The 25,118-nt window shown below is 45.8% G+C and overlaps 1 protein-coding gene across 1 annotated transcript in view; it reads right to left on the minus strand.

The window, feature by feature from the left end:
- WBSCR17 (Williams-Beuren syndrome chromosome region 17) overlaps positions 1-25,118 on the minus strand; it is a 447,264-nt gene that overhangs the window by 242,871 nt on the left and 179,275 nt on the right. Inside the window, exon 2 of the mRNA XM_006889663.1 lies at positions 22,182-22,365. Coding sequence (XP_006889725.1) covers positions 22,182-22,365 — 184 coding nt within the window. The remainder of the gene's footprint in view (positions 1-22,181; positions 22,366-25,118) is intronic.

Below are 25,118 nucleotides of genomic sequence, written 5' to 3' on the forward strand. Positions count from 1 at the left end.
GGAATCCAAAACCACAAAAGGAAAATAACAACACTGTGATCCAGTGGGATCTACTCCAGGAATACAAAAGGCGAGTATTTCCTAGAGTTAGGAATGCAACTTGCTGGTGGAATGGGGAGCCTCTGGGCACCCCCTGGTGCAGGTAAAGAGTTTTATAATACTTGTCCCAACACCAGTAGGACCAACTCAAAGAGCTTCTGCCTGTGAGCCCAGGTGAGAAGGCAGGCTCCTGATGGATGAAGGCAATCCTGAGTGATCTTGAACCTGAATTATACCTGTCGCCTCCCTAATTAAGGTCCACAACTCATAGTATGGTAGGTGAGTTTTAGGATGTCCCTGCAGTGAATTATTGAACCCAGCAGAGACAAATATTAAAGACTGAGGGACTGTTCGATATAATAAATCATGACAGGTGAATATAATGCATGGCCTAGGACTTGACTTTGCTATATAATAGATGTTACTGAGGCACTAGGCACAGTCTGTCTAAGACCTGTGAGTTAGTATTAAGGTTTTACTGAATTGTGATTATGTTAAGAGATAGTCCTTGTTCTTGGGTTAAACACACTGAAGTATTTTTTATATTCATTTTAATGAGAGTTTACAGAGGCTCAGGGTTTCTAGTCATTCATTTTTGCACTTTTCTCCCTGACCACCCCCTCTCCCCCAATTCACTCTTCTCTTTGAAAAGTAAAATTCTTTCATTGTTATACAATCCCTCCCCCCAAGTCCACTCCACTGTGCAGCCTTCCTTCTGGACTCCTGTCATGACAATAATACCCAATCATATCCCTTTTAAACAGTTCTCTCCCTCATCTGTTTCAATGCAGTATACATCATGAGTCCCCTCTTCCCTGTCTTCCCTCAACCCTGATGTCAGTGCCTTGTGCAATATTTGTCCTTTTGTGCCTGAGATACTTCACTCAGTATAATGTCCTTCAGGGTCACCCATTTTGTATAATATTTCATGAGTTCCTTGTTTTTCGGTGCTGTATAGTATCCCCTTGTATGAATATACCAGAGCTTCTCTATTCATTTGTTTGTTGATGGGCACTTGGGTTGTTTCCAGCTCTTAGCTAATATGAACAAAGCCACGATAAACATGGGTGTGAATATGTTGAAGTATTTAGAAGGGGCATAATACCTGCGACATATTCTTAAAGGGTTCTGGGGGAAATCATACTAACATAGAGATAGTTTTGAGAAGCTAGACTCAGGATCAGAGGAAGACTCATCAACAACCTGTGCTATGCGGTCGACAGCCTTGCTTGCAGAAAGTGAAGAACACCGTCCATCAACGTCTAAAGACTCTATTACGCAGTAAACGTCCATATGAAGGAACAGAACTCACAGCTAGACTAACCAACAACATGATAACAAATGGAGAAAAGACGGACACAGCAGTCAACGAATCAAACAATGGATGGCACTGGGCACATCTGCCACCGAGGATCTGCTGCTGTCAGGACTACCAAGGAAGGATGTCACTGACCTTGAAGAAAATCAGACACTAGGAAACAATTCATTCACAGCACTAAGAACTAGATGGTGCCCAGTTACCACTGCTGATTACTCTAAACAAGATGCTATTTATCCTGGATAGAGCGGGTGATGGATCTAGAATAAACTCAAAATTATGAAAGCAGCCACGCTTATTGGTCTGATAGAGACCTGTGGAACCCTGGGACCACAGCCACTCTTTGAGCCTGGAACTGAACAATGACAACTAGTAGATAATCAGTCCTTAGAACCAACCACACAGGAGCACAAGGGCAGCACATGCTCAGCGTGAAGCCCAGAAGGCAGTAGGGACAGGATAGAAGGATGAATGGGAACAAGAACCAAAAAGATGGTGGGAAGATGCATGATACAAGTTGGGCACTGTAATCAACGACATAGAAGAAAATATAAAGGGAGCTCTGGTGGCCTATTGGCAAGAAGTTGCACTGCAAGCCCAGAAGTACGAGGGCTGAATCCACCAGATGCTCTGCTGGAGAAGGAGGGGCAATCTCCTCCTGTACCAGTCAGATCTGATTTGACGGTACACACACACACACACAAAATCCAACAACAATAATAACATATGAATGGCTGAAAGGAAAACCAGTTTGCGCTATAAACATCCACCCAAATGACAATAAAAAGCTAAAAAGACAAATTTCCTCTTCAGATTCTGTTTGGCAAAATAACAGCCCCAATTCTATGAGTCCCAAGTATTTATTTATTTTTTCTTCACTGTCTCTCTGGAGACTAAGGTGCGTCTGATACAGGCCATGGTCTTCGCAATCACCTGTTATGCATCAGAGAGTTGGACAAAGACCAAGGAGGATAGAAGGAGAATTGATGTCTTTGAGCTGTGGTGCTGGAGAAGAGTACTGAGAATACCATGGACTGCTAGGAAAACAAACAGATTTGTCCTGGAAAGGGTTAAACCGGGTGGCTCCTTGGAGGCAAGGATTCTGAGGTCCCTCTAACATACTTTGGACTTGTTGTGAGGAGAGACCGGTCCTTAGAGAGGGACATCATGCTTGGGAGGGTGGAGGGACAGCGCAGGAGAGGAAGGCTCTCTATGAGGTGGACTGATTCAGTGACTGGGATAATTGGGATGGGAGTGTCAGAGACAGTGCAATTGGCACAGGACAGAGTGGAATTTAGGGCTGTTGTACATAGGGTCGCTATGAGTCGCAAGCGACTTGATGGCACATTAACAGCAACAACAATTTACAAAATTTTAATATAAATTCAAATTTTTTTCCATTTTCTTTACACACACACCCCCATCAAATTGTACAACCCATGAAAGTATATTTATCATAAAACTTGATGCATTTTGCACTACTCTTCATTTATATGCTGCAAATAAAGTCTTTGAAATATGATAAATAAAAAAAAATAGTACAATCCGGTGGTTAATCCCCTCTTCCCCCTGTAAATCCACATCCCTCTGCTTCCAGCCTCTGGATCCTTCTACTCATTTTACAATAAGACTCATGTCTAATGCAAACAGCCCCAAACACATTAGACGTCCAAATCTGACCTAAGTAGACCTATCTTGGAACTGCATTCAGGGCAAGGATGGTAAGCCAAGCCTGATTTCACTTCTTCAAAGCCGTGTTAAGAACAGGACTGTACAAGAGAGAAACATCTGTGTGGGTAACACACTTGAGAGTGACAGAAAGCTCAAAGGTATTATTCTAAAAGGGTCAAGTGCACAGCCAGGTGCTGTACGCAGAGGGATAATCGCGTTACTTCATCACCGAGGCATGTACCATTACAGGAATTTTCAAGGAATAACAATTTGTAGTACACCTACTTGAAGCAGTTTCCTATGTATTTATTCGCTTGAATTATTTATGCTGCTCATAATGAAATGAAACTGAAAGAGCAGTGGTTCCGAAGCGATGTCCTGTGCATCTCTTCGCTTTGCTGCCTATGACTATTTTTATGCAAATGTGGTTATGCTGGCATTAAACATTTTCTACTGATTTTCCAAGAACAAATATGTTCCCTCCATCTGCCACGGTCTTCTTTCCACTGAATTCATCCTCAGAGCTCTGCCGGCGAATCAAAATTACTTCCAAATTAACAAAAAGGACACATCATCTGTAATACTGATGGGCCCATCTCCCTCTGCACTGCACACGGGGCTCACCCGTTAATACCTGAATCGAGTTCATTTCTCCTGCCCACCTCAGAAGCCTCGTTTCTTCCCCTGAGCTCCCTCCGAGCAGTAAATCTCACCTGATTATCAAGGACTGTGGCGTGCACCTGCAGCCACTTTGTGAGGAATTGTACTGCTAACTTAAAGGTCGTGCCTCTGGCTGTTCAAATCCACAAGCTGCTCTGAAGGAGAAAGATGACCAATCTCCTGTGCAGTCGACAGCCTACGGACGTCAGCTACCAGTCGTCGGCTCCAATGTGACAGCAGGGAGTTGTGCTGAGTTCAAAGACCAAAAATCTCTGGAAGTTGACACACAAGAGGTGGTGTGACTGCAGACACGTATGGCTCCATTAACTGTTCCCAAAGCTGACAGGGAATGTTTGCAGGAAAATTTTCCACGCAATCATCCATGCGCGAAAAAAATCGGAGTGGGATGGACCTTCTTGGAGGGGAGTGTGTGCGCGCCTGTTAACGCTGGATTTGCTTTAATGCAGAGCACGCTTCTGGTGTGAGGGGCAGTGGGTGACACCGGGTAGACAAGAAAACCTTCCAGAAACCAGCAGGTGCTGGGTATAGAGTCCCACCTGCAAGTACTACAGGGATTTCTGAGCTGCCCCCTTCTGGCTTCCCTGGAAGGTGGAAATGGTTAACAAAATCAGGTGCTCACGGAGCGGCGAACAATTGCAGTTCACCCGTCAGGTTTACAGGCAGACCTCGTTCTATTAATGCTTATCACTGGTGCCCTTTTTAATAAATGTAAAGTCTGTAGTAACCTTACCTTGAACAAGCCTATCGGCCCCATTTCCCCAGCCGCATGTAATCGCTCGGTGTCTCTGGGGCACATTTTGGTCATTCTAACAATACTTTAAACCTTTTTCATAATGCTCTTTCACACTTAATAGACTACAAACGCAAGCTCACTGCCATGAAGTTGGTCCCCGCTCATAGCATCCCTCTATCGGGTGCCTCAGGCCGCAATGCTGGTGGATTCAAATCATCGTAGACTCACAGCCTTCGAGTTGGTGGTACAGCTCACAACGGACCCCCCCACCAGTGTTCTCTAAACAGCCTACAGTGTGGGTAGAGTAGATGGAATTTTTACATACAGTGTTTGTTGCTATTGTTAACATGACATCGAGTTGGGAACTCAAAGTGACCCTGCAAACAACATTATCTGCACTCTATCCTGCCCTGTGCCGTCCTCATCTTCTCTGACACACTGGAGCCCATTTCACACTGACTGCAAGTCCCTGTGCTCAGAGGGTTTTCAGAGGTCTGTTATTTCAGCAGTTGATGGCAAATCCTGCCTCCTAGTCTGTCTTAATCTGGGAGTTCTGCCAAAACCCATCCACTATGGGTGACCCTTTTGGCATCTACAACGTCACTGGCACAGCTTTCCAGCATCACAGCAAGTCACCACAAGTTATCTTAGTACAGTAAACTGACAGACAATAACTTGAATGCAACGGTAAACCAACAATGTGTGACTTGGTTTACTGAGTCAGACTTAAGCCAAACCTGCAATATATCTCTGAAGTATGCAAATACTTATACGAAAAATGGAACCGTTCTTGTTGTTAGGTGTCCTTGCATTAGAGCCAACCCACGGTGAGCCTAAGTGCCACAGAACAGGGGCACCCCCACCCCTCGCCCTCTCGGCTCGGCCCAAGCCCCACTGCTGCAGCAACTGCCCCTCATCTCCCGAGCCTCTTCCTCTTTTTTCTCTGACTCTCTACTTTTCCAAGCACGTAGATGTCCCTCTCCAGAGGCTGGCTGCGGCTGAGCACATGCCCAAAGTGCACAAGGCCAAGGCACGGCCCTCATCTCCCAGGAGCACGCCAGCTGCTCTTGTGCTAAGTTATATTTATTTGTTGTTCTTGCTGTTCATGGGACAGTCAATACTCTGCCAAAGCCACAGCCCAAGAGGCATCTTAGCCGTCGTCTTTCACATGCATACATAGAAGCAAATGAAAGTACCACAGCTTAGGTCAGGCGTACCTCACAAAGGAAGAAAGGCAGGGACCACAAAAATAAACAACTAGCTATTAAAAACACAAGGTAGGAGCAGGGTTCAGGTCTAGCAAACATGGGTCACCATAAGCCAGAGATGACTCGAGGGCAAATATGATTTTGTTTTGTACTCTTCTGATAGCTTTCTGGAGCTCTGGCCTAATGGTAAGTAGCTGCACTGCAATCCCAGAGGCATGCAGTTCAAATCCACTAGCTGCCCCGTGGGAGAAGGATGGGCAATCTCCTCCTGTGCAATTTATAGCATCTGAAAATTTGCCAGAGACACAGCTATCTATGGGTTGGTTCTGAGCCAAGCACATACAACAACCACTTACAGTTCTCTAGTCCCTGTAATTCTTGCATGAAGTATTAAAGGCTACACCTCTCCTATCACAACATCCAACCTGGGTGTGACTGAGCGACGGCATCAAGAAATCCACATCAACAACAACAACAAAGAAATCCATGTCACATCCTCACTTGAGGCACGTGGGTCTGAAGCTCAAGGGCACTGCCATCAAGTTGGTCCAACTCTTAGTGACCCTAAGTTCTCCTGCCCAATCCTGTGCCATCCTCACAATCTGTACTGTGCTTAAGCCCATTGTTCCAGTTATACAAAGAACAAGGAATGGCTCTGTCTGCCTAACAGGGAATGGCTGGCTACCGTTTCTACCCCTTGGTTTTGAATTTCTCATGCAAGAAGCTGACACTTCGCCAGAAAGCTGTCTAGAACAGCGGTGAAGAGCAGTCATTACTGTAGCTTTGTTTGAATGCATTTGGATGGGAATGCTTTCAGATCACAGTGGAAGCTTATGCTAACCGCAGATTTGGAACCCTTGGCAGCTGGATGGGCAGTGAGTGACTCTAGAAAACACAGGAATCTTTTCTCAAAAGCAGTGACATTTTACAACACCCGTCACACCACAAAGAGCAACCCTGCTCCCTATCTGTCTTTCTAGTCTGCATCCTTAAGAAGGAATCACCCTGAGAGTCATCAGCCATCCTGTGAAGCATCATGACATTCTAGAAGGAGAATCGCTCCCCATGAGGTCAGTTCTATCCATCTTCATTTATTAAGTAGAACAGGACGAAGAGAGGAGCAAGGTGGGAGGGAGGAGGCGATGCAGATCAACCAGCAACAAAACACAGAATATTCCTGAAGTGTGAGAATCCCCCAACCTGGTCCTGACCATTACTTTCTCTTCCATCTGCCCTCACATGTAGATATTCAAAGAAAATAGTATCCTGAAGAACTTGAAAAAGAATTCTTGTTGTTGTTGTTGTTAGAGGTTATCAAGTCCCTTTGAATACATGCTGACTCCATGTAAAATGGAATAAGGCACTGTCTGGTCCCACACCCTCTTCACAACCTTCATTATGTTGGGATCCATCACCACAGCCACTGTATCAATCCATCTTCCTGAAGGTTTTCCTCTTTTTTCAACAATTTTCCTACCTTTGCCAGCATGTTGTCCTTCTCCAGGGGCTGGTCCTCTGGTAACATACCCAAAGCATGAGATGAGGTCTCATCCTCTCCACCTCCACGGAGCATCCTGACTGTACTTCCTCTGAGACAGTGCTTTGTTCCTTTGACAGTTCTTCCACAGAGCTTGTTGCAAATGCAAATCTAGAGCCACTTTTCAACGCACTCTGCCCAAGGGCCAAGACTTTGGAGAAACAAAGTCAGTCCACTGGTTTTCTGTCTTCTACGTAGGACATTGGTGTGACCTCAGACAGTTGGTAAAATATTAGGCTTCATGAGCACTAAGAAGGAGAACAGTACTTAGACAAGGAACTGCCAGATTTAGAAGGGGCTGGGGCCCCAGGGATATTATTACTGATGACAGATGGACCCTAGATGAAAGCACAGAACAGGACAGGGTTCACGTCTGTTGTTCAAAGGGTTGCTATGGATCATATTTGACTCAAAGTCACTTCAAAACAACAAGAATTAAGAAAATGGCATATCAGATTCCATCAAAATTAAAGATGTCTATGCATCAAAGAACTTTATCAAGAAAGTAAACAGCATACAAAGTGGGGCCAACATATTGGATAATCATAGGGGTTAACATCCAGAATATATGAAGGACTCTTACAACTCAACAATACAAACAAACAGCCCAATGAAAAATAAGGACAAAACACTTGTACAGGCATGTCTTCAAAGGGGGGGGAAATGACATGGCTGGTAAACACAAGAAATGAAGCTCAACATCTTCAGTCAAGAAACTGAAATTAAGCTGCTGCCTTTGACACCGTTCTGACTCCTAGTGACCCTCCCTGAGCTTCTGAGGTGATAAATCTTTACAGGAGGAGACAGTCTCAATGTCTCCTGCAGAGTACCTGATGGGTTAGAACCAGTGGCCTTCTGGTTAACAGTCAAATACACAATGCACGATACCATAATGAGTTCCAGCTTGCCCTCTCTAGGATGGAGGCATTAAGAAGCAAAAATAACAGGTGCTATTGTGGTGGTGATTGTACAACCCGGAGAATTAAGTAATGCTATTGAACGGTACACTTTAAAAGGGCTAGAGTGGCAAATGTTAGGGTGCGCTGCCAATGCAAAGGTATGAGGTTCGAATCCAGCAGCTGCTCTGTGGGAGTAAGATGAACAGTCTCCTTCTGTGTGAGTCACTGCTTCCGAAATCTGCTGGGGGGCCAGCTATGGGTGGTCCTGACTCGACGGTACACAACAATGACGAACCTATTCTCACATAAGAAGAAATGAACTCTGATGATTCTCCGAGATTTGGATTTAATTACACTGGGGCCTACCTTGGGCATCACAAATCCTGAAAGCTCTCCAGGTGACTGCAATGTGCACTAGAGGCTGAAAATCACTGATGCTGGCTTTTCCGAAATACAAGAGGAAGGACGCTTTGATCAAGGCACATGCGTGCGCGCGCGCACACACACGTGCACAAATACACACGTGTGCCTGCACACTCACACATACACATGCCTCAAAAGGCTCCCCTTCACCCAGGACTCAAATGTCTTCTTTTGACGGTGAAGCTTGGAGAGGAAGCTCCATCCACCGATGGGAGGTAAGTCTGGGCAGCACCTGAAGACACAGCTTGTGGGAGGAGGCACACAGGCCACCCGTGCCACTGCCCTGTGACCTCAGGGCCATTGCCTGCCCTCTCAGAGCGCCTCCCTCATTCCTGGAACAGGGATGGCAGCAGCGACTTCAGAGAGCACTGAAATTTAAACGAGATCAATGAAATGTGCAGCACAGTGACAAAAACATGACAGGAAGTCAATGCAGGGAGTAATTATTGTGCTCAGCAACCCAGAGTCCCTCCCAAGCACGCACCTGTGTGTTATTTCCAGCAACCAGCATCCACCGGACAGCTCCCTCTGCCCACGGCGGTGGACCGGAAGGTTAACTCGGGCCTCCTGGCCTCTTACAGGCACTTTCATTCCATTTACAAAATAACCTGAGATGCTCAGGGCATGAAGCAATTACCTAGCAATGACCCAGGAACCTACCAGCTGAAAAGTGGTTCAAAACTAGAAGTCCAGCCACAACCATCAGATATATAAACGGGGGGAGAAAGGAGCTGGGTGTAGATCAACCAGCAGAGTTTTGTTTTGTATTCCCCAGTTGCCACTGATTCGACATTGACTCACGGTGACCTCACGCCGGTCAGAGAAGAGCTATGCTTCGTGGGGTTTTCGATGACTCACTGTCAGTAGATGGCCAGGCCCTCCTTCCACGGTCCTTCTGGTTAGATTCAAACCACCAACCTTTCAGCTGTCAATCACTGAGACCCCAGAACCACCTTGAGTAGACTGGTGCGATGATCTCACTGGGAAGAGGGCTTTCTCTGTCATGTGAGTGAGACTATTAAGCATGCAGGCTGCGTCTTAAACCTACTAGTTTTTGAGATGTGAAAAGAGGGAGATGACACAGGGAAGCTGGGACAAAGGCTGGGGCGTGGGGAGGAGGGACAGATGTCACATGAAGACGCCAAGGAGTGGGACCAGAAACGGAAAGACATACTTGTCTAGTGCTAGGGAGGGAGACTTCTCATACAGTCCAAGCCCTGAACTCACACTTCCATCACTTAAACTGTGAGAAAATGCATGTGTTTGCCAAAGCCATCCACTGCCGGTATTTCTGTGACAGTAACACAGATATTAAAGGAAATTCAACTCATCGTGACTCTATCAGTTTTCTGAGGCTATAAATCTTTACAGGGGAGAGACTGCACCTTTCTCCCTCAGAGCAGCTGGTGGTTTTGAACTACTGACCTTTTGGTTACCAGAGCAACACATTACACGCTATGCTACCAGGGCTCCTTAGTACCACTCACTCACTCTTGTTGATTCCAACTCATACCAATCCTCTATTGGGTTTCCGAGGCTGTAAATCTCTATATAAGGAGGCAGCCCATGTGTCTCCCATCAAGTAGCTAGAGGAGTTGAACGCCAACAGCACTACAACATGTGATGCCCCCAGCGTAGCACTGAGGAAGTAAGAGAACTGGCATCGCTAAACTGTCACAAGGGAGCTCTGGTGGTCAAGTGGTAAGAAACTGTGCTGCAGTCGCAAAGGCACACGGTTCGAGGTGACCAGCCGCGCTGTGGGAGAAGACTGGGAATCTCCTCCTGTGCGGTTAAGTGCCTCGTGCTGGGTCATCTATGGGTCCGCTCTAACTTGACAGTGACAATGAATGGTCACAAACGCCTTCAGGGCAGTGACATGTGCTCCTGTCCACATGCACATTCACCAAAGGAAGCTGAAACGTCCACGGGACTTTGTACACACACTCCGCCCCCCACCCCCTGCCCCTTGCACCATCATCCCAGACAGCGTTCTGGATCTGTGGACCCAGACATGCATCTCTTCATGGGAGGGGTTTAAGGAAGGCCACCGATGCCTCGTCCAGTCCGTCCGTCCATCCATCCATCCATCCATCCATCCATCCATCCATCCATCCATCCATCCATCCTTCCATGTCCAAGCAGATGCTGCCAGAAGACAGAGGGCTGAGCTTCTAGCAATGAAAGAAAGAGGAGCCTTTCTGAGAATGAATTCCCCAGAAACCCGACACCTGGATTTACAGGAAGGAGGCCAAAGGAGGAACCAGAGATAACAGCAGGGAAACAGCGCATAAATTCCCCATGTGGCCCTGAGAGCAGAGGAGCTGATAAAATGTGAGCAGGAGTCTCCCCTGGCTTAGGGGACACAGGGCGGCCGTCTGTGCGCCTGGGCGGTCCTGTCCTGTATCCCAGACCCCTGGCAGGCAGAGCACAATGTGCTGGCATCCAGTATAGAGAGGGAGAGAGCTGACCTCAGACACTGTAGGTTCCGGAATCACTGCCACACAGTGAGCTCTGCAATCAAGCAAGTTGCACACGTTTTCTGGTTTCACAAGTCATGCTGACACACCAAGGTAGTCTCTCAGATGTGTAAAAACATCACGGACCATCTGAAACACCGTGAGAATGAGCAAGAGGGGGCACAGAGACGGCGAGTGAGCACAGGCCTTCGGCCAAAACAGATCTGCTTGACCGAGGGCTGTTGCCCAAGACCCTCAATTACTAAAAAACACCATCTCTGCAAAGTGCACTAAAGCAAAGCCCAGGAAAGCCAACCAAGCACGCTGGGCAAGTTCCTGCCGCTCTCTCAAACCACAGAAGCCTCTGGAGAGCTCAAAGGGCAAAGGCTGAGATGACATTTCCATTCATCTATACAGGACAAAAAAATTTTGAGTGCTCTCAGACGTAAAAAAAAAATAACCTCATAAATCAGAGCAACTAATGCAAGAACCCTAAAGTCACACTAACAGAGTCCCCAGTCACAGTTCAAGGTCACAGCAGCTGTGCGCTTCTTTAAAGGTGCATACAAAACAAACAACAGATGCTCATTTTAGTTTTTACCTTTATCATAAAAGCTAAAGTCTTCTTTGGATTTCTGTCAGTTAGTGAACACAGGTTGATCTTTTGTAAAAAGCTAAGAGGTGTCATGTGAACTCCTGAAAAGTGGGAAGTATCTGGATTTTGGCAAGTGTCTTGTGACACACACACCGAAAGGAGGTGACTTTAGAACACACATTCTTTTTCTCACAGTTCTGGGGCTGAAACTCTCAGAGTCTTGGCTGTGCAGATTCCTTACCTGTAAGTAGTTAGTCCTGGGCATTTCTGGATTTCTCAGTTTGTAGATAACCCTCACTCAGTGTCTGCCTTAGTCCTGGGCATTTCTGGATTTCTCGGTTTGTAGATAACCCTCACTCAGTGTCTGCCTCCCTCATGTGTAGGTGTCTCTGTTTATTCTAAACATTTTATAACTCAGAAGTGATTTTATTTAGGGACCACTCTTGTGCACTATGATCTGATTTAGAAAGGAAGGGAGGGAGGAATGAGAAAGAGAAAGAGGGAGGGAGGGAGGGAGGGAGGAGGAGAGAGGGAGAGGAAGAGGAAGGATGGGAGGAAGGCAGGCAGGCAGGCAGGCAGGCAGGCAAGAACCATATTTCCAAAGGGGATCTCACCAATAGGCTGCTGATGTGTGTTAGGTGTCATGATTCGAGGTGACACACAGCAATCCTATGCACAATAGAAAGAAAGCCTGTCCGATGCTGTACTGTCCTCCTAGAGACCCGGACAAGCAGAACAGAACAGCTCTCACAGGGTCCCCAAAGCACCAACCTTTACAGGCAGGAGCTGTGTGTGTGTGGAGGAGGGGTAGTCCACAGCGGATCTTACTGCTAAGCCAAAGGTGGGGCCTTCCTGGCCATTCAAATCCTCTGGAGAAGGATGTGAAATCCCCTCCTGTGCAATTCACAGCCTCCCCAAACCCCACTGGAGGGTCAGCTACAAGCCAGTCCCCACTTAACAGCACTGGGTTTGAGTTTTTCAATCGTTACAGAAGCCGACTGCCACCACGTTCTACTGCAGAGCCTCTGGTGGACTCAAACTGATGGCCTTTTTGGGTTAGCAACCAAATATTTAATCCCTGTGCCATGAGATCTCTTTCAAAGGTATACAATAATAAAGTCACTTTATTACCAGAAGTCCTCCTCTCCATTCAGTGCCTTGAATACGGCTGCCACTCAATACATGTTGGCTGAGTAGCTGTTGTTGTTATGTACCGTGACCCTATGTACAACAGTGCTAAACCCTGCTCTGTCCTGTGCCATTCGCACTGCCTCCGACACACCCATCCCGATTACCCCAGTCACTGAATCAATCCACCTCATAGAGGGTCTTCCCCTCCTGTGCTGTCCCTCCACCCTCCCAAGCATGATGTCCTTCTCCAAGGACCAGTCCCTCCTTACAACATGGTCAACATGTTGGCTGAGTAGAGACTTTTATTTAATCACGTCTTCAACAAACAAACCAATCAACCGGCAACACTGCTGCCGAGCATTTCCTGCTCACAGTGACTCTCAGTGGGGTTTCCGAGGCTGGAGACCTTTATGGGAGGAGACGGCCTACCTCTGTCCTGCACAGCAGCTGGTGGATACGAACTGCTGACCTTTCACTGAGACTGAGCAGCTCCATTCGTCAGGCACTATCGCGCCAGGACTGCCTTCTTAAACATAACTGACACCTAGTTAGTCATCCTGACACGAGCCGCCATCCCCTCCAATCTGTTGTTGTTATGTACCATCAAGTCGCCTGTGACCTTACATACAACAGCGTTGAAGCCTGCCCTGTCCTGAGCCAGTCTCACTGATGGATACACCTAATCCCACTGCCTCAGTTACTGTATGAATGCATCTCATCTGGGGTGTTCCTCTCCTGTGCTGTCCCTCCACCCTGCTCAGCATGATGTCCTTCTCCAAGGACCGGTCCCTCCTGGCCACGTGCCTAAATGAAGCTTCGAAATCCTAGCCTTCAAGGAGAAACCTGGTTTCATCCTTTCCAAGGCAGACCTATTTGTTTTCTTGGCAGTCCATGGTGTGTTCAAGACTCTTCTCCAACACCACAACTCAAAGTCATAGATTCTTCTTCTGTCCTCCTTAGCCATTGTCCAGCTCTCTGATGCATAGCAATTAAGTCCTAGCCATTAAACAGTAATAAAATCCAGACTCTGGATGGGAAATGTTTCTCACTCTGGTCTCCTCTTCCCCTCCACTACCCAGACTTTCTTTCCAAAACCGCATCAGGAAAACGGTATACTCCTGTCAACTATTTGTTTGCTGTTCCTCAAATCCCTGAAATCTAAGTATTTCCCAGTCCCTATGTTGCAATTCCATGTGCCCACTTTCTCCGCAGAGGGGAAATTCCTGTTCACAGCTAGGAGCCGGCTCTGGGTCCCCTCTGCACAGCCCTCTGACCCGTCCACAAATGCTCCATCACTTACTGTATTTCCTAAGGTCCTCTGACAACAACCTTAAGTCACCTGCCTCCTCCACTCATCTGAGGTTTATTACCAGGGCCAGACCTGCTCACTCCTCCCTCCAAATGCACCCAGCACCATGGAGACTTCAGCTCAACGAACAGGAAGGAAGTGGTGGAGGGAAAGGTAGGGAAGAAGGAAGGAGGAAATAATAAAACTCGACCAAATGCACTGTCCCTGAGTTGATTCTAACTCACAGCGGCCTGCAGGGCTGAGAACGATCCCGGAGGACTTCCAGGGCTGCGGTCTTTAAAGGCGGTCATCTTGGCTTTGTAGGCTGTGAAAGCCGAACGATGAATAAGAAAGGCATGTCTCTGAAAACTCGCTGGAAGGTCAGCTATGGGTTGGTTCCAACTGGACAGCACACAAACAACAACAAGAATTGATACTTTCGAACAGTGACCTTGGCAAAGGCATTGACTATACCAAGGACAAACAGATCTCTCTTAGAGAGAGTGTAGCCAGAGCACTTGTTGGAGGCAAGAATGGTGAGACTTCTGCTCACATACTCTGAGCATGCTGTCAGCTGGGGGCATGCTGGGGAAAGCAGGTCTCAGTGAAAGAGAGGAAGACCCTCAAAGAGACAGACTGACACAGTGCAATAATGGACTTGGACTTGAGCGTGGCACACATAGCACATTGGGAGGATGGTACAGGAAGCGGCTAGGTTTCACTATGTTGTTAACAGAGACATTAGGAGTTACAGGTGGTGCTGTGGTACACAACAACAACAACAATCTTTACAGAAGGAAACTTCCTCCTCCTCTTGAGGAGCAACTGGTGGGTTTGCATGCCTCACTTTCCCATTATTTTCCCAACACTTAACCCATTGTGCTACCATTGTAATACTCTTTACATTAATATTACAGAATCTGGAAAAGAAGTCCTGAAACATAGCACATTTAGCAGCTCCAAATTATAGGAGAAGAGTGATTATCCAACATATTGTTTTAGAGAAGAGAAAAAGAAAAAAAATGGACAGAAATGTGGAACAAAAGATACATACTTGTACCATATTGCAAAATAAACTCTAGACGGATGGAGGAATAAAATATAAAAGAGTCATAAAGAAGAAACACAAAACAAAATAGAATATTTATAAGCATTCCGAGAGACGAGAGCTTTCTTAGCTTTGGAGCGAGGAAGAAATGAAAACAGAAAGATTGACAGTTTGGGACTCATACAAATTTAAAATATCTGTCCAGTGGAAGAAGGGGAGGGGGGAATCACAGAATTAAGATAAAAAAGAAAACAACCTTTTGGAATCCATTTGCATGAAATATGACAAACGGGTGGTTAATCTCACAACTACCTAAAAATTCATTCGTATGTATAAGAGCAACAATTTTCTCAAGAGTAATATTGCAGTAATAAAACGATCCAAATTAAAGCAGCTTGGGTTTTTGTTTAAAATAGCAATGAAATCAATCTCAACTTAAATATTCTAAAGTTGTTTGGGGCTTCTCAAGAAGATTCTGTTCATAGGAGGTTAACTTTCTAGGGGGCTCTGGAATATACTAGAAGAAAGAAGGGGCACTGACAGGACAGGAGGAGGATGCCTCCCTTCTGTGCAGGAGACCTAGAGTTGATTCCAAACCAACACACACGTACAGCTACCACCCACCTGTCAGTGGAGGTTTGTGTGCTGAAGTTTCAGCAGAGCTTCTACGTTATGAAGAATTACAAAGAAAGACCTGGCAACCGAGTTCCAAAAATCAGTTTAAACCCTATGAGCCAAGATCGTCCTATCCCACTGTGCACGGGCTTGTTATGAGTCACTGGCTAACCAGGTGTCAGTTAACAACCATGAAACGTCTCTGTTCCCAGCTGTCCTCAAATCCCCCCGGGCTCAAATGTTAGTAATGACATGTCTATGGAAAAAGAACTTTTGGTTTCTTTACATGTGTCTTTTCTATATTTTTAAAAAGGCTTTATTATTATTTGAACTCAAGTTTACTGAGAAAACAGGTTTTCCTTTCAAACACTCATACACATGGTTCTGGTGACACTGACTACAAACCCCAGATTGTACCAGCGTTCCCCGCTTCCTCCCTTAAGCCCTTGTTTCCAGTTGTCCTTACCCCGTCTCTCATTCCTGCCTTCTGAACTGCATCCTGAGCAAATATTTCCCAAACATTTAGAAGAGCTGACTCTTCTAAAGACTCGGCCGCTCTATGGTGCTACTGTTCTGAAGCCTGGAAGTGAACTCACTCCTTTAACTCAACCTGCGGCAATTAATAGACAGACTCATGATTCAGTGGCTTCCACGGGGGAGTTCAGAACTTGCAGTGGTGCCTCTGTTGATTATGTATGGCCTGTGGGCACACTCGCAAACTCCACTTTCTAATTCATCCTCCAGGGAGCTGTCAGAATAATATTAAAACATGATTGCAATCAAAGGCATTCAACCTCGTTTCCCCACCCTTCCTTCCACTCTACCTGTCTTACTGAATTTTTTTTGTACATGTATTGCTTAATTGTATTGTTATTTCATCAAAGCAAAACTTAACACAGCCTCTACCTAGTTTTGTAATCTCCGTATTTCCAAATCACCATGATTTTGACATTCTTTTCTTGATTTTTAAAATTTGAGACATCTTCTGTTGACTTCCTGTTTCTGGAGCTTAAGACTTCATTTCCTTACACTAACATTTCACTTTCACACACATTTCACCACCTCCTACTTCCAAGCCATGCATGGCACAATGTGCAGTGATTCTATTTATATGACTATTTATATGACTATATTCCTCACTTGGAAGCAGGAGTGGCATCCACTTCCCAAATGGCTTGCCTCCGGAAACTCTATGAACAGTGCTCAGGTCTGTCGTTCATAGGGTCGCTATGACTCATCTACAAATCGACAGCACCTAAAAACAACAACAACTTTCTCACAGTCAATCCACAACGTGCACAGAACTGCCATTCCTTTTTTGCAAGTGCTATTTCCCCCTCCTTGTAGTTAATAATTATTTTTCTTTTACAGAGGTTTGGTTTTTCTGTGTCCCCAAACTTTCTGAAGGAAGGTAACAAATAAGTCATAGTGAATCAGGCCATCAGGACATGAAACCACGTGATCTCCCCTCCCCTGGAATCATCCTTCCTTGAGGGGCCGCCCTCCTCTTCCACAGAGAACGGCTATTCCCTGGTCTACCCAGCTGTCACCTCAAATGCTTTCCTGAAACCCACTCCCGTCACCTTTCTGAGACCTGCCTTTCTCTAGCTCACTTGAGGTACCTGATTTTTGGAACCGACATCATCACCCTCTTTCTAACTTTCTCCTCTTTTTCTACTGGAATAGATCCTGACATAGCTTTCTGAAAACATAAAAAAAACACCCCAGATTTGCCAAGACTCTCCATATCTGATTATGTCTTGTTCTGTCTTGATAACATGGATGGTTAGGTGTAAAATTCAAACTTAGACATCATTTTCTCTTTCTTAAAATCACTGGGCACATCGGAATGACCAGAGCCCAGACATTTTCCTGGGATACCTCACTTGCATATTACTCAGCGGTGGCCTTGGGTTACAGGGTCTCCTCAGTGGATCCTCAAACTCTGGTCTACTAGGATTGGACAACCTGCTGGTATAAGGAGGCTAGAGAGCTTCCCCCTTTAGCACTCAGCCTTCTCCCCGCCTGGGCTCGGCGTTATGAACCAAAAAGCCCAGAGGATCTTGGTTTCACCATTTCCAAGGAGTAAGCCATGTCTTTTCTCCTGGGTGGTGGAATTGTTGTCACATGCTAGGGAGTCAAGCTCTGATTCCGACCAACCCCAAGTCCTATCCGCATTACTCCTATGGTGCTTGAACCTGTGACAGCAATGTATCAATTCATCTCGTTGAGGGGTCGCCCTCTTTTTGACCAACACTCTCCCAAGCATGACATCCTTCTCCAGAGAGCAGTCCTTCCTTACAACATGTCCAACGTAAGAGATGAGGTCTCACCACCCTCAATGCTAGAGGTGAGTTGTCTTCTGCCTACAGTCCCTCTGAGCAATGGCTGTGCTGAGCAGAAGAAGTAATCTGGGCAAACAGCTGAACCTGTCCTCTGTTTAAATTCATTTCCTGGCCAACAGAAACCCCGGTGTCTCCAATTCCTGAGCCTGCACGGGTTCTGAGGTCTGGTTGGGCTGAACTCCTCCCCACACGCCAGAGGACGGGTTCAGCTACAAGTAGCTTTCTAACACAGTTACCGCTCGTCCAAACTCTCTTCATAACCCACAAATTTCCAAGCATCCCTCTCGTCCCTGCTGACTTCCCTGAACCTGTGTGCTTCTCCTTTACTGACCTCCCTCCTCTCTGCATCTTCAGTATCATATTAGCCAAGTTTCAGGAGAGACTGTGTATCAACGAGTGTCCAAGCCACCTTGTTTTCTGCACCACCACCATACTGAACCATGCACTCCTCCCCAGCCCACCATCCTGGTTCTGGTCCCTTCAACTCTGCCCATCCCACTGCCTACTGGGTAATGCTTATCCCCTTTCCTACTTCAATACAGTGATCGTTCAAGACTCCGTTTAGGCTCATGTCTGCACAGAAACTATCCCTACTTCTATCCACTATGTGCGATAGTGTCTACACTGTACGTACCATACACTCTCAGCATCACTCCAGCCTGACGCCTATCACATGGACCACTCTGTCCAACAGCCACGGGCTTTCAAACCAGTCTCCCTCCGTTGAGAATAAGAACGCATGAAATGTGTTTCACTAGGTTGTTCAAGCTCTCGTGTGGGTAAAATTATCTGGCACAAAATAAGTGCTCATTAATATTTCTTCCCACAACCAATCTGCTGGTATGTCATACCGTGGTGGGTTGGGAGCTCTGGTTGGTTTAGGGGTAAGGAATTGTGCTGTCAACCCAGAGGCATGCAGCTCAAATCCACCAGCTGATTCGTGGGAGAAAGATGGGCAATCTCCCCCTGTGATTTACTGGTTCTGAAAGTCTGCTAGAGAGTCAGCTGTGGGTCGGTTCCAACTCGCAAGCACACAGCAACAGCATGATGCTGCAAGCTGTGGTATTTAAAACACCAGCAAGGTCACTTAGGGTGGGCAGTCTTCATTAGAGATTCCAGGTTAAGACAGATTAGGAGGAAAGGCCTGGTGATCTACTTCCAATAGTCAGTCAATGAAAAACTTCACAGACCTCAACAGAGTATTGTCTGAGAAGGTGCTAGAAGACGAGACCCCAGCTGAGAGGTCCTCAAACTACACAAAGTGGAAACAGGGGCTCAAACACATCCAGGATCCAGAAGGCGGTGAAGGACTGAATAGCTCAACACAGCACAGCTGGTTCGGTGGCCCACGGGTCACCAGTCACGGTTAGGTGGAGCCAACGGGACAGTAACACAACAACAACACATTTCTTCAGCTGACCCACTTCAGTTGGCTCCCTGCTGCAAGCGTTTCCTTGCTCAAGATTGCAAAGAACATGGTTCTGTTTACTTGCCAAGTCCAACTAAGAAGAGCTAATCAGAGAGCACCAGGGAATGAAAACAGCCAGATGTTTTCATGAGCAGAAGTCCAGAAGCACAAAACAGTTTCCAACAGGGGTGATGTATATTTTCCTGGTGATTCAAAATGAATATATGCTTATTAGGCAGAGCGCGAGGATTTCACAGATTCTGCGCTAATGCGGCAATTTTAAATCCATTTAAGATAATTTTCTTTATCTGGCATCTATTTTGCTCAGTAGCCAGGATACTTAACTGATTTGTACCAAATCCATTTGAAAAAAGAAATCATCTACTCCAAACAAGGGCACCCTCTAAATGAGGAGGAGGAGGAAGAGAGAGAGAGAGAGAAAGAGAGAGAGAGAGAGAGAGAGAGAGAGAGAGAGACCGACTGACTCTACAAATCTAACAGCAAAATTTCTCTCTGAAGCCAAGATACAGCCCAGCCGAGGAAAGGGGAGTTTTTGCTCTGGCATCTTGATTCCATGACAGACTGCTTTTCTCTGTCTCAGGAGAAGTAAATAAATAATCCTTAAATCCAAGTGCACAGAATGAAGACAGCTCACAAGCCAAGCGAGATGCTGCCAAACCTAAAAGGCAAGAACTTCAACCAAAAAAATACACAGGGAACCAATAATGAGACATATTTTCTCACCTCTTAACACAGCAGAGATTTTTTTTTTTAAATGTCAGTATACTAACAAGGACAAGAGTCTAGTAGAATTTCAACAGGACTAAGAATTGTACAAATTTCTAGGAGGCAAACATTACAGCATGTCTCTAGAGCTTCCAAAAACATCCCTATCCTATTCTCTCTTACGTGGTTGTTGCTGCTAGGTGTATGACGACTCTTAGAGTGTGGAATCAAGTATACAGGACCATACCAATATATGTGAAGATGTACACAGAAACTTTATTTCAAAAGGTTATTTATAACATTAAAACATCAGAGAAGTTTTATTTCAAAGAGTGTTTATAGTGTTTAAAAAGAGAAAACAATCTCAATATACCACTTAAGTAATGACCATTAGTATTCAAACTAGGAAACACTCATGACATAATGTTGAGGGGGTGAAGGAATGAATACAAACTTCCAAGGGGAAATGGTGTATGTATGGAAAGCTTCCAAAAAGATTTGCTACCTTGTAGTCTCCTCTATTTTTAAAAGAAGCAGGACTGGCCATCTACTTTTAAACTAAAAAAAATCCTATGAATAGCATGAAAATATACTTGAAGTGTGAATTAGGAAAATAAATATCAAAACAATGTACATGGAGCTCTTAGTACAGCATTTAACCAAATGTTATTTATAATAAAGGGAAAAAAGGAGGAGAGAGCTGATTATTTTCAACCTTGAAAATGATCACAAAATAATGTTACATGAAAAAGAATAACATAAACATAGGCAGACCTCAGAGATACTGCAGATTCCATGTCAGACCACCGCACTAAAGTGAGTCCTAGGAGGGGCTGGGAAGAATTATGTTTCATCTGCACCGTACTCTACAACGTCTTCAAAAGTGCTGTGGAAAGGCCTGAAATACTGAAAGAATGAGCGAAATGTGGCCCATGGACACGAAGTGGGACCATCCTCCTGGAAAAAATGATGCCCACAGACTTCGTCAACACAGTATTGGCATGAACCTTCAACTTAAAAAATAAAAACTGCAGCTCAACAAAATAAGGTCTGAGTATAGTTACCAGGCATGGGAATGTGGTGAGAAGGGAGTAAATATTAGTAAATAAATAACAATAACGGGGTGGAAACCCTTCATTGTCATCAAGTCAGAACCAACTCATGGCTGACTGTTGAACATGTTTTCAAAGGCTACAAATCACATGGAAGGAGAATGATTACCTTTCTCTCAAGTTGCAGCTAGTGGATTTGAACCACATGCCTTTGGGTTGGCAGTGCAACTCCCTATTCCCTAGGCTACAGTGAAAGGCAATAAGGAGAGGAGCAGCACAATATCATGAAAGAAAAAGCGCACTGGGTCCAGGAGGATGAACAGAATCAGAATTGGAGGAAGGGAGTGGGGAAAGCATGAGTACAGTGGAGGATATAGAAATGGATGTTACAGAATAAAATGTGTATTTGCTTCACAAACTTTCAAATAACAATTCTTTAAAAATTAACTTTTCCTTTATATTATATGCTCACAACTTATACAGCAAATGTAGAGTAAAAAATAATAATAATATACTAAAATTTTAACAGCTGACATCTATAAATAATGAGACCCAGGATGCTTTATATGCTTTTTATTGAAAATGTTTTGTACTGAGGTCCTTTCTAAATGTTTCTGGGATTACTTTCATAGAAACTAAATCTTTTTTATTAAGCTAATATTTCATCAGCAATAGCATTCAGTGTTTGGGCTGTGGAGGTGGCTAAGTGAAATCATAGGTTCCTGGTTGGTTATAAATCACAGAGGAAGATGTTACAAGCTCTGTGCCTACCCATCCCAGTGCCACCAAGGCAATGTCAGCTCATGGCAATCCACCATCAGGTTTCTGAGGCTGTAAATCTTTACGGGAGGCAGTAATCCATCTTTCTCCTTTGGAGCAGGGTGTGTATTTGAATTGTAAACCTTTTGATTGGCAGTGTAACAGGCTGTAACATCACCAGTGCTCCATTCACCCCCAACCACAGGACCTGACAGATGCTTCCTTCCCAATGACCGAGTCAGAACTTACTTGGTGGGACGATAATCCGGAATGGAACGATCCAGTGAAATTTTTTCACTGAGGTAGGAATTATAGCCATACTTCTCATGGGGTCCCTTAGCCTTTTCCTCTTCAGCCGGGGAAAGGGTAGCAGGAAGACCCCCTTTCCCACGTCCACCGTAACCCTCAATGAGCCCAAGGGATTTGGATAAGCCTGGAAGGGAAAAGGAGAGAGAGGAGAAAAAGAAATGGGTGAAAATCAGACACCGAGATAAGGCACTTGAATCTCAGGTACAGAGCTTCGTTGAAATGTTTAACACTGTCTCGGAAAAAACAAGAAGACATAGTCCATTTTCTGATCTCAGGAGAGATCTCTCTCTGCTTTGGGAACTAGGTGGGATAGGGGCCTAGAGACAAGGAAAAACTGAATGCCAGCTGCCCTGGAGTCCATTCCCGGCCATAGCACGCCCGGTGCATCATGGAGAGCTGTATGCCACTGGGTTTTCAATGGCTTCTATCTGCATGAAGTAACCCCCAGGTCCTTCACTCAAGGTCCCTCCGGGTGAACGTGAACCAACACCTTTTTAAACAGCAGCTGGGGGCTCACATGGCTGTGCCACCCAGGGACACGACCTAAGCAAGATCAAAACCCAAACCAAGTCCACTGTCACCAAATCGAATTCCACTCATGGCAGTCTGCGGGGCACAGCCAAAGTGCCTGGTAGGGTTTCTGAGGCGGGAAACCTTTACCGAAGCTGGGAGCCTCATCTTCATCCCTCAGGACATCGACTACCTTCTAACCACCTTTTGCTTAGCAGCCAAATGCTTTAACTACTGTACCACCAGGGCTTGTCTAAATGCAAGATCACTGGGAGAAATATGAACACAAGAAATCGAACCCATTGGGGCTCTTGGTCAAATGTGTTCTCAAATAGGGAGCTCTAGTGGCTTTAGGGGTAAGGAGTAGCACTGTCAGCCCAAAGGCACATGGTTTGAATCCACAGAAGAAAGTTGGGCAATCTTCTCCAGTGCGATTTAAAGCCTTTAAAAGTCTACCAGATGATCAGTTGTGAGTTGGTTCCTACTTGACGGTACGATAACAACATGAGGCAAATAGCTCTGGTGATGCAGTAGTTAAGCCCTTGGCTGCAAGCTGCAAGGTTAGTGGTTTGAACCTTCCAGTCACTGCCCACGAGGACACTATGGAAGTCTGCTTCTCTACGGATCTGCAGCCTTGAAAGACTTATGGGGGTAGTTAGTTCTGCTCTGTCCTACAGTGTCGCTGAGCCAGAGCGATTCCACCGCACTGGGTCTGGGCTTTGGAGCGGGACAGTGACAAGGTCCTATACACCCTGAGGACCGGGTCCAACAAAGAATGAGAACACAGATAACAGGGAACCGCCAAGCTGAAGGCACTTCTGCTTCCTCTGAACAGAGAACTAGATTTATTTTTCCCGAGTTTAAAGCATGTAGCCATCTGAAGCAGCTCTCTGCCTAATGGTTTTATTGAAATTGCTTCTAAATGGCAGAAGGCAATACAAAATGTTAGAGAACAAATCACAAAGACCTGGAAGGTGACAACCGTGCCAGGTCGCAGGGACGCCTCTGACAAGCCTCAGCGAGCAACTGCAGGCTCCAGGACGGCGGCAGCTTTATATCCATTGTTCCATCGACGATAAACAGCTTGACGGACAACTCTTCAATCCCAGGCTCACGGGAGGTTTATTACTGAGCTAGGAAACTTTTGGTGTTAAGGACTCTCACTCCCTTATGCCACATATCATGTGTTCAAAGTTCTGTTTACACACACACATTCTTACACACACACACACACACACACACAATTTCTCACACATACATTCATATCATACACTGTATTTTCACTCTCTCCCATACTGTTCACTCAGACTCATACACACACATACCCTTTCTCTCGCGTGCACACTCGCTCTATCTCTCTCTCTCTCTCTCTCACACACACACACACACACATCTATATATATACCTATATCAATATATCTATATCTGGTGACTATCTGGTATGGAGCTGCACTGCCAACCCAAAAGCACATGGTTCAGGGTCACCAGTTTCTCTGCACGATAAAGATAGGCAATTCCCTCTCACGCAACTTACAGCCTCCGGAAGCCCATTAAAGGGTTAGCTATGGGGTGCTGAAACTTGACGGCACATAAAAATCACACTGATAGGTAGATGGACAGATTAAGGGAGCTCTAGTGGCCTAGTGGGCAAGGAGCTCAGCTTCCAACCCAAAGGCAGGTAGTTTGAATCCACTAGTGGCTCGATGGGAGGAAAAATGGGCGATCTCCTCTCACTGACTCTACAGTTTCCGAAAATCCACTGGAGGATCTGCGATGAGTTAATTCCAACTCAGCAGCAATGAAGGTTTTTTAAGTTCATACAGAAATGTGTGAGAGTGTGTGTGAGAGACAGAGAGAGAGGAGAGAGCAGAGAGAGAGGAGAGAGCAGAGAGAGAAAGGAGAGAGGAGAAAGAAGGGGGGAGAGAGAGGAGAGAGCAGAGAGAGAAAGGAGAGAGGAGAAAGAGAGAGGAGAGAGGAGAAAGAAGGGGGGGAGAGAGAGAGAGGAGAGAGCAGAGAGAGAGAGGAGAGAGCAGAGAGAGAGAGGAGAGAGGAGAAAGAGAGAGGAGAAAGAAGGGGGAGAGAGAGAGAGGAGAGAGCAGAGAGAGAGGAGAGAGCAGAGAGAGAGAGGAGAGAGGAGAAAGAAGGGGGAGAGAGAGAGAGAGGAGAGAGCAGAGAGAGAGAGGAGAGAGCAGAGAGAGGAGAGAGGAGAAAGAGAGAGGAGAGAGGAGAAAGAAGGGGAAGAGAGAGAGAGGAGAGAGCAGAGAGAGAGAGGAGAGAGGAGAAAGAGAGAGGAGAGAGGAGAAAGAAGGGGGAGAGAGAGAGAGAGGAGAGAGCAGAGAGAGGAGAGAGGAGAAAGAGAGAGGAGAG

Source organism: Elephantulus edwardii, unplaced genomic scaffold (genome assembly GCF_000299155.1).
Source record: "Elephantulus edwardii isolate Elephantulus edwardi_28Jun2011 unplaced genomic scaffold, EleEdw1.0 scaffold00080, whole genome shotgun sequence".
Lineage (NCBI taxonomy): Eukaryota > Metazoa > Chordata > Mammalia > Macroscelidea > Macroscelididae > Elephantulus > Elephantulus edwardii.